The sequence below is a fragment of the Chironomus tepperi genome, unplaced genomic scaffold (genome assembly GCF_022539635.2).
Source record: "Chironomus tepperi strain 1889 unplaced genomic scaffold, CSIRO-AGI_Ctep_v1 contig_93, whole genome shotgun sequence".
In the NCBI taxonomy this organism is placed as follows: domain Eukaryota; kingdom Metazoa; phylum Arthropoda; class Insecta; order Diptera; family Chironomidae; genus Chironomus; species Chironomus tepperi.
The window spans coordinates 1873526-1887438 of record NW_027226215.1 but is presented as its reverse complement, the minus strand read 5'-3'; the positions used below and the strand labels follow the sequence as shown (position 1 = coordinate 1887438).

At 30.6% G+C, this 13913-nt stretch overlaps 3 protein-coding genes across 6 annotated transcripts; 2 read left to right on the top strand and 1 right to left on the bottom strand.

The window, feature by feature from the left end:
• The first annotated feature begins 2039 nt into the window (after positions 1-2039).
• LOC139086950 (TAR DNA-binding protein 43-like) lies at positions 2040-4046 on the top strand. Of its 3 annotated transcripts, none has more exons than XM_070635612.1 (3): positions 2040-2485; positions 2631-3589; positions 3652-4046. In XM_070635612.1, the coding sequence occupies exons 1-3, from the start codon at positions 2356-2358 to the stop codon at positions 3904-3906; spliced, it is 1344 nt and encodes a 447-aa protein (XP_070491713.1). In that variant the 5' UTR covers positions 2040-2355; the 3' UTR covers positions 3907-4046. The 3 variants fall into 3 exon arrangements, with proteins under 3 accessions (XP_070491713.1, XP_070491711.1, XP_070491710.1); XM_070635610.1 differs by having other exon boundaries at positions 2043-2485; positions 2634-3589; positions 3649-4046; XM_070635609.1 differs by having other exon boundaries at positions 2043-2485; positions 3649-4046.
• A 692-nt stretch (positions 4047-4738) lies between these two features.
• On the bottom strand, positions 4739-7470 carry LOC139086945 (mediator of RNA polymerase II transcription subunit 25-like). Its single transcript, XM_070635604.1, has 5 exons — positions 7318-7470; positions 7138-7256; positions 6990-7075; positions 6545-6926; positions 4739-6488 (listed from the first exon to the last, which is right to left on the bottom strand). Exons 1-5 carry the CDS (start codon positions 7364-7366, stop codon positions 4794-4796), a joined length of 2331 nt encoding a protein of 776 aa, XP_070491705.1. The 5' UTR covers positions 7367-7470; the 3' UTR covers positions 4739-4793.
• Positions 7471-7934: 464 nt separating this feature from the next.
• Rip11 (Rab11 interacting protein) lies at positions 7935-13317 on the top strand. Of its 2 annotated transcripts, XM_070635653.1 has the most exons (6): positions 7935-8079; positions 8729-8873; positions 9270-10584; positions 11158-11306; positions 11465-11533; positions 11817-13317. In XM_070635653.1, the coding sequence occupies exons 1-5, from the start codon at positions 8049-8051 to the stop codon at positions 11493-11495; spliced, it is 1671 nt and encodes a 556-aa protein (XP_070491754.1). In that variant the 5' UTR covers positions 7935-8048; the 3' UTR covers positions 11496-11533; positions 11817-13317. The 2 variants fall into 2 exon arrangements, with proteins under 2 accessions (XP_070491754.1, XP_070491755.1); XM_070635654.1 differs by lacking the exon at positions 11465-11533.
• Positions 13318-13913: the final 596 nt, after the last annotated feature.

The following is a 13913-nucleotide window of genomic DNA, read 5'->3' as shown; positions in this document are numbered from 1 at the left end:
ACTAAATGGCACTTCATTTAATGTGCAGTGTATTTAACATTTAGTGTGAAGCAGGATAATTGGAAAATGGAATTGCAATTAAAGCTTATCACCACAGATCATTACTTAAACAGCTTAAATCAACACTCAACCCAATATTTTGTCTATGTATAGAACGACTTTGTGAATAGCAAATCAGAGACATGTAATCATAGAACAAGAATAAGAAGGAACTTTATCATCATCTATTCAACCAGTTTATTAGCGCCCGACAATTCACAGTGGATGAATAGAAGTTGTTTATGAGATCAATACAAATCATCATTTTGTAAAAATTCCCGACAAAATTGCATAAAATTAGCTTTTCTTCTAAAGCTCTTAAGTAAGAACAACAATTTCCTCAAAAGATTCAAAATTTATTTATACAGAAATTATGAAAATCACTCAGGTATCGAAAAATAAACTTGTCAAATGTGTAAACTAAAATTTTCCCAAGACATAATATTTTAATGATATCACTCAGCCATCAATTTAAGAATAAGGCAAACTTTTCGCAAACTGAGTCCTTCTAAGAATTTTCAATCGTGTTTGCAGAGAAAATAAGTTTTGATGCTCACACTCATTTAATTTAATTAAATTTTAAAATTCCACATTTAATCTAAAAATTTTTTTTCTTTGTTTACTTTGTTGTGTGTGATAGTGTTAGTTAGATTCTAAGAACGTATGCATTTTTCTATTTCAAAGGTTTCTCGCAAGCAACTTATTAATGTAAAAATATTGTAAAATTTATTTTCAGAATTATCTTGAGAAGTTGAAAAATGGTGAAAAAACACAGTTTGACTCGGGATGTAGTCAAATTTAGTAGGTGTTGTAGTATGTATGATAAATAAGCGTCCGGAACTAACATTTTTAGGTCGATTTCCCCCATATTCCGAAATTCAATTGATCCCGTGAACTTGAATTGAGGAAAACTAACCTGATTTGTCAGCCTGCTATAACTTTTACATGACTTATTTTTCAGTTCTGTTTCTTGTTTAGTGTAGCTTGATACGTGAGTTGTTCAAAGAAATTTTCAAAAAAGTCATTTCTAAAACTACCACTTAGAAAATAAATAATACAATATTTTTGTGTTTTTCATGTCAAAATATGATAGTTATAAATCTCAAAACACAAAAAATCTCATTTTGTAAACTTTCGACAGCTTTAGGGGCCTTCATAGGTAATACTCATGTAGTCTCTCCATTCTCAGATAGGAAATATTTTTATTGACTTTTTTTGATTGATATTGAATATTTACACTTATTTTGTGCATATATCAATTTTAAAAAGATGATTTTCGATTATTTTGTTAAAAACTACAATTTTCCATACCCACTAGGATTAAGTTCACTTAAAACTCGTCACAAATTGTCATTTGAGTGGCCAAAAAAGTCAGGAGGGCACTCATTTAATTTAATTAAATTTTAAAATTCCACATTTTTTAAATCTATGCTGGTTGCTCTCCTGAGCACTTTTTTGGCCACTCAAATGAAAACTTTTTTTAGAACCAACATTTTGTTTTCTTTGTTTACTTTGTTGTATAGTGTGATAGTGTTAGTGGCCTAGAACAAAATAATCGAAAATTCTAAGATATATTTTGCACAAAATAAGTGTATGCATTTCTGAGAATCTATTTCAAATTTCTCGAAAAACACAAAAATATTGTATTATTTATTTTCTAAGTGAGTTTTAAAAATGACTTTTTTGATTTCAGTCACAAACAGGGTCATTCAAACATCCTGATAATTAGTCAACGTTCTAAAATGACTAAGTGTATCGAAAGTAATGTTATTCCGGACGCTTGAGAACCTAAAGCCCTGCCACTAAAACCCAGTATATATAAACATATTAAATCCCAATTGCACAACTGCTTCCAGTAAAGAGATAGCATAACGGTCGTTATATTTTCAAATTTTTTGCGATTCGTACGCGTTATTGTTTTATACGAATTTTCATCGGAAAATTATTATTGCACCGACAAACTTCATTCAAGATCAATTTTATAAGTTAATTTATATCTATTAAACAATAAAATTTAAGACATAACAGTGAATTATCTGATATTCAGACAAATAAGGTATTCAACAAGATATCAAGCTATTAATAACGAAGCGTAAATCAAGCTTAAATGAAGTGAGAAAAAAATTTTATGCAAAAAATACAATAATATTCTTTGTATTGCAATAATTCACATAGACTCAACCGAAAATTTCAAAAGTGTTTTAATAGTCGACGATTTTATCATTATTCAGTTTTTTGTGATTTTTATTCGAAAATCGATTTTTTGGGAAGAAAAATAAAGAAAAAAATAATTTTATAAAAAAATACATAAGAAAAATGATAAATCAGCCTTGCATTCAAGTCTGTCTTGAGTTTGGTGATGAACCGATAGAAATACCGATTGAAAAGGACAATACTGTCCTGTTAACAACTCTAACATCAGCATTCGCTAGATCGGAAGTCACTGGTCAGTATATTTTTGCAAAAATCTCGTGAAATATGTGTGAAAAGGACATAATATATGTCAAGTATTGATCCATAGACGTTATTTCAGTGAATTAACTAAAGTTTTGTTCATAAAATCTCATATTTTTTCTCTTTGGCTAATCAAGTAGGACTCAAGTTCCGAAATCCCATTAACAATTGCTTGCGCGCTGTGAAGATTGAAGATGGCAAATTTCATCCACCAGGTTTGGATAATGATGGATGGGGTGCTAATAAAATGCAGTATTTATGCGTATTTCCAAAGAACACGGATGAAACTGCTTCACAGCCGCAAAAGTCTCAGCAAACAATAACAACGGGAGCTCAACCAAAAACTGTCGATCTCATAGTCTTGAATTTATCGCCGAATACAACTGAAGCGGAATTACGAGACTACTTTGAAACAAACTTTGGATCATTATTGATGGTTGAATTAAAACGCGACCGAAAAACCGGAAATTCCCGGCGTTTTGCATTCATTCGATTTAAGGATTACAAGGAACAAATGCGTGCATTGGGTTCACCAAAGCATAAAATTGATGGACATCAGGCAAAATTAGCATTGCCCGATTTTCGTGATCCGTCTGAACTTTATCAAGAAAATAAATGCTTTATCGGGCGTGTCAATGAGGCAATTAAGGCAGCTGATTTACGTGAATTTTTCTCTCAATTTGGTGACATTGTTGAGATTTCATTCCCGAAAAAATTCAAGGGATATGCATTTATAACATTTGCCGATCCCGATGTCGCACGAAGGGTTTGTGGTCAAGACTTTATCGTAAAAGGCTATTCCTTATGCGTTTCTAAGTCAACACATGGTCAAAATAAAAGTCAACAGCCACAAAGTCAAGGGCAACAAAACTATCAAGATTTCTCAAATGACTGGAGCAATGGATGGTTCCAGCCAACTCAACGACAAGATTCATCTTGGATTCCTGGAACTAAGTATGTTACAGCACCATTGAATCCCGTCAATCATTACGGTAACTCCTATATGACACCAAATGTTAATCAATTAAATCCAATGGTTAATGCACTGTCCATCGCCATGAGTAACATGATGAAGAATCAAGGCGGCATTAATAATGTAAGTGATCTAATACTTAATTAAATATGATCAATTATTAATTATTGATGAATTTTTAGCAGTATCGCATGAACAACAAAGGTGGAAATTGGAATCAACAGCAAAAACCAAACAATGATGTTAAGAATAAGAAGAAAAAGAAGTCCAAAAATGCTAAGAAAACAAAGGATGAATTATCTAAAAGATTAGATAATGTAAAAACATCAGATGGTAATGAGGGTGAAGATGATGGTGAGGATGACGATAAAATCGATGACGATGAAGCTGCATTAGCTGACAGCGAAGAAGAATTGGAGGAAGCATTGAAACAAAAATGAATATTATAATAATAATTGATATATAACTAATGATTATTATTGTAAGAGGATGGAATACAAGTAGAATTACAACCATACTAAATAATTATAATAATATTTGTAACCATAATTGCACGAGAATGAAAATCACAAATATTGTATTCGAAGTTTTCTTATTTTCAATTAAACTTCACTAATTAATTTTTTTTGGTCTGAAATTTTTTGTATTTTTATCATTTTTTTATATTATATTCATTTATAATTTATTTTAAAAAATTTATTAACTATAGCATATTTGCAAAATTTAATGGAATAACATTCAAAAGAATTTACAATTCATGTTTAATGTTCAGTGATTTTAGGTCGGTACGGCTTTAACCGAAAATGTAGAACCTTTAGTTTTAAATAACTTTTGTCAGAACCTTGCAATTTCTTATAAATTTTTAATTTTATTAATCTAAAAAAAACATTTTGTAAATTTGTATCGTCTTGCCCGAAATAGAATAAAAGTTTGTGGAATTGTATGGTTTTCTTCTAAATAGTAAAAATAACTGCTGTCTTTGTCTACTCATTAAGTTATGGATTTGATTTTAAAAACATTTGTATGGTTTTTGTGTAATTTCATTTATATTGTCATTTGAAAATCATTTGTAATTTTTCATTGCTTTGTAAAACATTTGTATTGTTTCAATGTTTTAGAAAACATTCTATTCAGTATTCAAAACATTTGTATGGTTTTGAAACATTCAAAATATTCCGTTACAAAATTATTTCAAATTTATGATTTTGAACCATTACAATACCTTAATTAGTTCCAGTGCATCCTTATCCTGAAACATCAATCACATTTAAATTATAATTTCTACATTTTCGGTTAATTTTTATTCAATAATTATAATCTTTTACCATCAATTCATTTGAAAATTCATATCATAATCCATTCCATGCATTTGTGGATTCTGTTGCGGACCGCCCATTTGCTGTGGACGAAATTGTGTCTGCTGTTGTTGTAATAAATGCCTTAAATTATTATTTTGCATCATATTCGGACGTGCCATTCGCTGTTGATTTGGAGCCTGCATCTGCATCTGCTGATTAAACATCATATTCTGTTGATCATTTTGAGGACCGCCTTGCATCATATTTCCTATATTTCCAACATTTCCGACATTTTGATTTCCGGTCATTCCAGGCATCATTATTTGTCTTGGAATTCCTTGTTGGATTTGTTGTGCCTGTGCGGGTTGATTTATTGATTGATTTGGAACTTGTTGTTGAGGAACTCCTTGTGCCTGTCCGTACTGAATACCTTTTGATGCCTGAATGACTCTCCTAAGCTTTTCTACATATCCAGCTTGATCATTTGGTACGAAACCATAAAATGACTTCTTATCTTGCATGTAAAGGAGGATCAAAATTTTGACATCACATTGTGTCTGCTGATTATTAGTAAAATGAACGCATCCTGCAAATCCACTAGCCATAACTTTCGAAAGTGATTCAAATGGTTCCGAATTAACAAATTGAAAAATTACAACTTTAGCGTCACGAAGTAACTGACCGCCAACATTAGAAATTACACTTCTTGGCATAAGTTGCATAATTAATCTTTGTGGCCAATTATCGCCTCTAATTTCCAATTCATTCGTGTCTTTTGAGATACTAGCAAAAATCTCGCACGGAACTTGCTTCATCTGGTTTTGTTGATTCTGTTTATCATTCCATTCAAGCATACCACGCCAGATTCTTTCACGTTGTTGAATCTGTTGGGTAACAACTTGCTGTCCTTGCTGTTGCTGCTGTACCATTTGAGGATTTATATTCTGATTATTTTGCATCATATTGGCTTGTTGCTGTGGAGGCATTTGATTCTGAGCATTTTGCATCATATTAGCTTGCTGTGCTTGCTGAATTGGATTTTGATTCTGCATTTGGATATTTCCTTGTTGTGGACCTCCCATTCCAACAGGATTCATTCCTTGATTTGTCATTGGATTATTCATCTGATTAGGATTTTGCATAGCCATTCGGACGATATTTTGTTGTTGCTGTGGAGTCATTGTGCTTGGATTCATCGTCGGCGGTTGATTTAATTGAGATAATAATGCTGAATTTTGTGGTCCTTGATTTTGCATGATATTTGCATTCATCATATTTCCAGGAATAAATTGATTGGGGCGATTCTGTGCTGGTTGATTTGCTTGCATCCATGGTCGTTGAGGAGTATTTTGGGGATTTTGAGCTCTTTGAACTTGTTGTTGTTGGAAATTGGCCATTTGACCAGCAAATTGAGGATTTTGATTGGGCATATTTTGTCCAGCATTTGGTGGCATTGCCATTGGATTGTTCGCACGAATAATATTAGGATTTATTGGTCGGACATTTCCTTGGCCAGTAAGTCCCATTTGATTCTGCATTTGAACCATTTGCTCGTTGTTTTGCATAATTTGTGTCTGTTGAGGAACATTTGCTTGTTGAGACTGAGGAATCTGTTGTTGTTGCTGCTGCTGCTGAGTTTGTTGAACTTGAGGAACAGATACATTTTGCATTGAATTTTGTTGCTGATTAGGAATTTGATTTGCTGGGCTATCTGCTGGTTTATCCTAAAATTAAATTATTAGTTAAAATATGTTTGGTGAAAATTGGTAACGAATATTACATGAATTAATTCCTTTAATGAGAAGCCTTTCAATAGGACTAAATGTCGTGGATCCTTGCTGTAGTTCTTTGCAGTAATTCCCAAATCACCTCCAGACTTTTCAAAAATCTCATAAAAAATTGGAATTTTTCGTGGAGAAATAATCGATAAGTTGATATTTTTCTCAGAGAAAATTGTAGCCAACTGCTCGACGGTCTTGCCTTCATACTCATAACATTCAGTTACCGGCATACTATATGGTGGACTGTTTGAGACGAGAATGCAATGTTTGTGAATCTGTGTATCCTTTTCATGACGTTTTTCTAAATCCTGGAAGCATACAAGAGCTGTTGCAAGACCTTCAGCGAGATTCGCATTACTTTCACTTCTTCCTCCTGTCAATCTTTAAAGGATTAATTGAGAATTTATTATATCCTGGATCTTTGAAATATTTCACAATACTTACTCAAGAGAATCAATGGTTTTTAAAAACTTTTGTGCTCCAAATGGTCCGTATGTATTGCAAGTATTACTTGGTGCACATTGAGATGTCTAGAAATATTCAAAATTGTCAATTAGGATCAACTTCTTATCCATAAATCACATACACTTACATTATACAAAACAATGCCATAAAAATTAGAATCCTCAAGACCTGATGAAAAATACTCTAGTGCTGGATGAATATAACTTGTTTTCATCTCATTTAGATACACACCGCATGATGCAGTACCTGTAAAATTAGTAAAATTCATTAAAATTTCTATTGCGATGCACAAATATTTTCAACTCACTTTCTATTACAAATATCACATCAAATAAATGGTAATCCATTGATTTCATGCTTTTTACTAATTCCTTATGATAATTAAATACACCTTCTGTCCTAAATTACTCTATTTTAGTCAAAAATTAATTTAATTTAAAAATTCTGTATTGTTGTCAAATAAAATTTTCAAAACAACAAATCAAAACAAATCGTCAATTTGTGAAATTAAGTAGGCTGATCAATTTCAATGGTTCACAATATGTTTAAGAAAGAATTTACTAAATTATATACTTTTTGTTGATTAAAATATTTGAAATATTGAGTTAAAGTAATTAAATTAAATAAAAACATAATTTGAAACAAAGTAACGGATTTTAAGATTTTAAATTTCTTAAATTTGTGCAAGGGATTTTTCCATGTGAAAATGAAATTTAATACAGCAATTTTAGGCTTTTTTACGATGATTATCCACATTTTAGGAATGTTTGCTATTAAACTAGTTCATTTTTATCTATGAGACTGTGAAATATTATTGAAAGGAATGCAGGAAGTACATTAAAAATTATTCATAACAGACATGACAAACACTGGATAATCAAAGGGGAAATTCAACTTTATTATTGTTCTACATGCAGTTGTTATTCCCCTATTTTTTGTCAACATTTAGTCCACTAGAAATTATTTCATTTTTATTAATTTTAATTTAGTTAAATCGTCGAAAATAGTCTAAATATATACGTGATAGATTTGTAGATAATGTATACTCCCACTCACATCCAAGTGACAGGTAAGAATAGTGAAATATTGTGCAAAAATTTAGAGCAATAAAAGAATTTGCAAAAAGAAATCGATTCCATTACGAAATGTTAATAACTTTATTAATTTACGTGATTTTCTAAAAATTATATTTGAGAATGTGAAACGTTGGCGATGAGAATTGTGCATCCATTAAGTGTCATATAATGAAGACACTCACTTATAGTGAAAAAGTATGTAATACAGTTTTTCTTATACATAACGGGAACTTCAAGTAATAAATAATATAATTTTTGATGAAAAGAAGTGAAATACGCAGTGTGAGAATTAATATCTATTGAATTACAATCTTTAATACTGTTTTGTTCACTCTGTTTTATGTGTTTTCAATGAAATACTATCTATATGCTCTCTCGAGCACCTTCCAAAATTGGAAAGAGTTTTGTGTGTAGAAGGTGTTTAAAATCCGTCTTAAAAGTATGTTAATTACTCATACCATCGGAATTCGCATTTTACTTCTTCTTCCCTTGTCCAATCATTTCCTCACGATTCGTGTATGTTTTTATTCCGTAGATTCTTATCGCCTTAATAACGTAAACATAAATAATAAATTTTGATAAGAACTGTAAAGTTTGATGAGTCATGATAAATAAACTATAATTAATCTATGCATTTTACAGTCCAACGTGCTAAAGGTCTTCTAACAAAAGGCAAAAATGGAACAAATAATTGCTTTACGACGATCGCCTTGGGCAAGGAGAAATATCAGACATCACTGAAAGATAATGCACCATCAAATGTTGAATGGCACGAAGAATGTGAACTGTAAGTTGTATAATAATTCACAAAGAAGTTTTAATATAATATTATTCATTGTTTATTTTGCTTTAATTCGTTGACTTAAGCATTTTCCTGTTTTGACTGTCTGTTTGTTTTTGTGCTTTAATTCTCAAGACAGAGACCAAAATAATGCTGTGCAGTAATTAGCATTCAAAAATGAAATCTCTCAAAAAATCCGTTATTTTTCAAATTTTTGACTTTTTTGACAGCAAATTACCAATTTTGAATTTTTGAAAACCGTTGATTTTTAAATTTTCAAATACTGTTATTTTTGAAGTAGAATTTTAATTCTTTAATTTATCTTGTCCGTTCATTATGCATAGTTTCAATTAAATACAATTTTTATTTTTCCCATACTAATTAAGTTTATATCTCCTACAGTGCAATTCCATCGCAAGGAAATCGTGCGGAATTAACTCTTACTTGTTTGCATCGTAACAATTTCGGTATGGATGAATTTCTCGGTCAAGTGACATTGCCATTAAATCAAATGGATCAATTTGAAAGACCTCGTTCAAGATGGTTTAAGCTACAAAGCAAGCCAGGACAAGAAAAGAAAGACAAAGATCGTGGTGAATTGGAAGTGCGTACATCATTTACAGTCAAGGCAGGTTCATTGAGTGATTTAAGTAAGAAAGACAAAAATAAGTCGTCACTAAGTAACATTACTGGATCTGTGGGTGGAAGCTTGTTGTCATTGGGAGCAATTGAAAAGCGTAAAAGCTTAAAGAAATTTGCCAAATCGCTTGGAACCAAAATGCATGTTACAGGAAAGAAAAAGAAGGATAAAGGAGGTGATGACACCGAATCATATACAGGTAGTTTTTCAAGCATTGGAACACCCAATCTTGGCATGAAACGTGGTAGCTTCCGTAATGAAAATGCTGATCCTGGTGTGATTAGTGAGGATGAAGATGAATTTGTGTTTGAGAATCTTTCACATAAAAGTTCTGGAAGTTCTTTAAATGTTCGTCAAAAAAATAATAATTTGATATTAAATAAACTAGATTCTCCTATTTTAAGAGAAAGTTCGACACTTCCACAAATTACTAAGCCAGAAAGACATAGCGATACATCTTCATTAACTAAGGAAAAAGATCCAAAAGTTGATGAATGGGAAGCTAAATTATATGGTAAAACTTTAGAAATTGGACATAGTACAGACTCATTAAAGAGACGTTCGTGGGAGACATCTCGTGTGCCTTTAAATATTGAACAGGAACAAAAGGAACGTGAACCAACTATTCAGGAACAATCATTGGAACGCGTATCGCTGGAACCAGAGCCAATAACTATGACAATTGATGAAAAACCAGAGGAAGTTTATGAGCCAAAGCCAATGCCTCGTTCAGCAACAGCATCTGAGCCGATGGTAACTCTAAACTTTATAGAACAAGAAAGACGTGCTGGAAGTGCCAACATGTCACCAGTTTCCATCAAAAGTGAAAAAGTCGAAAAAGACAAGGAAAATATTTTCTCTAAAAAATGGAAGAATTTTAGAAAGGAACATACTCCAAGTAAGACTCATAGTGAGAATGACATGATTAAGAATCATTTGAGTAAGTCGTCGACTGGAAATGGAGGTGAAAGAATCATCATCGGTGGTGAGAATGCTTTTAATAATCAAGCGTATGTGGAGAAGAAAATTGATTTGCCAAAAGAAGTTCTTATGAAGTATGAAGGAAAGTCAAAAGAGGTGAGTTTCAGAATTATACTATATTGTAGCTGTAAACCTGTGGCAAAATTTAACGAATCTTTCATTTCAAATTTTAACGGAAAATACAAATTTAAATTTTTGAACTTCATTAGTTCAAAATATTTGAATTTAAAATGTCCGTTAAATCTCCATAATTTAATAATTTAATTTTCAACTGTAATTCATTTTAATGACTCAATTTGTGATGTAAAGCAACACAATTTATTCGGCATTCCCTGGTTAAACAAAGCACTTATTACAACATCTTCATATTGAGTCAGAATTTCTTACGAATCATACAGTTTCATAAATACTATTAAAGTGAATTCATAATCATCATACCGTAAACGGTTGACGCTTTAAGCAATTGCAGATAATCCATTCCAAATCCTCCTAAAGCCCTTCACACGTTTGTCGTCTCACACAAAAAATTAAATCACTTACGAGCAATGCGTGCATGAAGAAAAAATGTAAATTCTGTCATTTTGTGGCGCACCTTGTCAGCCTACAATGAAGCTTTTAGCAACCTATTAAGTGAATTATTGAAAATTGATTTTTTGTATCTATTTTTAGGAAATAATGAAAACTGCTCATAATCTTGAAAATGAGCTATTAATCCAAAAGCAGAAGAACAAAGAGCTTGAAGAATATCTTGACGTGCTGCTGCTTAAAGTGATGGAAACACATCCAAAAATTCTCCAAAATCCGTACATCAAACAGAGGTAAGTTATTTGTTGGGAATCTCATTTCATTTTTGGTGATGGATGCGCATTTTTCTCGCATACGTTTTGTGCTTAAAAAACATATTTCATGTGCTGTAAGGTCAACATCATGTCATTTTGTAAATTAATTTTAATTTAATCAATTTTTCTTATAATAGATCAGCGAAGGAGCATAGAACAAGTTCTTAAGCTTCCAACGATGCTACAGATCTACGAAAATTATCTATGTACGTAATATTGAAGGCAGATGATGCACTCAAATTGCAGAAAAATGCGCAAAAGTCATTTATTGGGGGTCGTTTGGTTATGATGTCTTTAGAAACTTCCAAGTTAATTCGCATGTATTAATCTACATGCTTTGTTCTGTATTCGATTCACAGAAATTCAATTTAAGAATTCTACAATTTTAAAGCAGTTTCTCTGTATATATATCAGACGTCATTCGCAAATGAACCCCATTAATTAATTGAAAAAATGCCAATAATTTCAAAAATTCTTTTATGTTTTCAGTGGATAGACATGAATGCGGTGCTTAAAAATAGAAAAACCTTCTTGTGGCCTTTTCGCAAAAAGTGAAAAAAAAAGTAAATTTTTTATACCATACACACATAAAAATCTTTTTATATGACGTTTAAAGGTATCATAAAAACATATTCTAACATATTTGTGATTATAAGATGAAAAAAGATAAAAGTTTAGACTTAAAAAACATTTACATGGAAATTTTCGCGATTTTATTTTTTTGTGTTTGTCATGAAAAATCCATTCCACAAAATCAATCCCCACTAATAACTAACTATGCATATCCTAAAGATGAACATAAGAATCCTTAAATAACTTTAAATAAGTTTCTTCTACTGGAAGTAATTTTAAACCTTGTTATATGAAAAACTTTGTTTTATACTGTTGAAGATTGTAATTAACAGCTTGATTCTTGGAAGATTACTGTTATAGAATCCCATATCAAAAACTTATCGTATGTTTTAATTTAATTATACAAAATGGAATGAATTACGGAAAAAAGTATTAAAGCTGTTGAAGGATGGAATGTTTCAGAGGTTTGAATTTGCTCAAAAAAGAATTTAAATTTGTAACGGCTCAGAAATTTTTAAATTTTAAAAACATTTGTATGGTTCTAAGAATGAATTTTTGAACTTTCAAATCGATTGAAAAACATTTGTATGGATCTAAAACATTAACATTTGTAGAGTTTTGAACAAATATTCGATAATTTGTATGGTTTTGAACAATTTTATGATAATTTGTATGGTGAATTCAGATAGCTTAGCTTGCAAGAAGTAATTTGTAAGGTTTTAAAACATTGCAAGAATTGTTTTAGTTTAGAACTAAATTTTGAGCAATTTAGAGTGCATTTAAAGAAGTTCATTCAAGTTCAGTGGATTTAAAAACTAAGTTTAACTTATTAAATCCTATTCATAACACAATTCTATGAATTAAAGTCATAGAAGCATTAAATGATCTTCAACAAAACTCCTTGCAATTGTTATAAGCAAAAAACCATTCAAATTCTCTTAACAATGAGTTTAATGCCTTGAAACTCTTATTTCTGACGTTTCTCAAACATTTTCATTGTTAAATTCAATTTTTTATGATTTAAAATTCCATTAATGGATTGAACTTTTATGATTGTTAAAGGCATACAAAACCGTATTTGCTCAACACAAAAAAATATCAAATTCCTCAATATTTTCCGCCAATAAAATTCAAACCTCTGAAAAAAGGACGAAAAATTTTTGTGATACATCAAAAAAAAGCAAGTTGTAGACACTTTCGTACAGATTTTGATGTTTCTGTATAGCTACAGTTGAATGTTTGTCGATGACTTGATATTAAAAATGCTGGATCGTTGTATTTACTGATTAATTAGTACTTATAAATCTTCCAATTAATTACGATAAAAAACTGATGATTATTATTATGAACACTGGAAGTTTATAAACTTATTTATATTTAATTAAAAATTTGCTAAAATAAAATAAAGTAAAAAATATGTCGAGGGATTCTTTTTTATTGACGTTGAAACTTGATACCCTTGAAAATTAATATTTTATCAAATGTACCTTAGTTTAATTTGAACTATTTATGAAAAACTAATAAAAAAGTTTAAAAATGAAGCTGAGTATTTTTTTGTATTCTTATTTTGTAGTTAAAATTTTTTTGGAATTTTCAGGATCGACGTTTGACTTAAAAACCGTTAACTTTTAAATTTTCAAAATTCTCAAAAATTGACTTTGAATATTTTAAAACCGTTGAAATTCAAATTGATTCGGTTCAATTGAAGAATTCAAGCCACTGAATTTTAAATTTTACAAAACCGTTGAATTTCAAATTTTACAAAACCGTTGAATTTCAAATTTTACAAAACCGTTGAATTTCAAATTCTACAAAACCGTTAAATTTCAAATTTTACAAAACCGTTGAATTTCAAATTTTACAAAACCGATGAAACTCAATTTTTGCAAAATCGTTAAACTTCAAAAGTTTAATTTTCACAGAACCATTGAACATTTGGAGCGTTATTTACTGCCAATAAACTGAAAGAAAGCTGAAGTCAGTCGTGAAGAAAAACAAGCATTAATTAGTAAT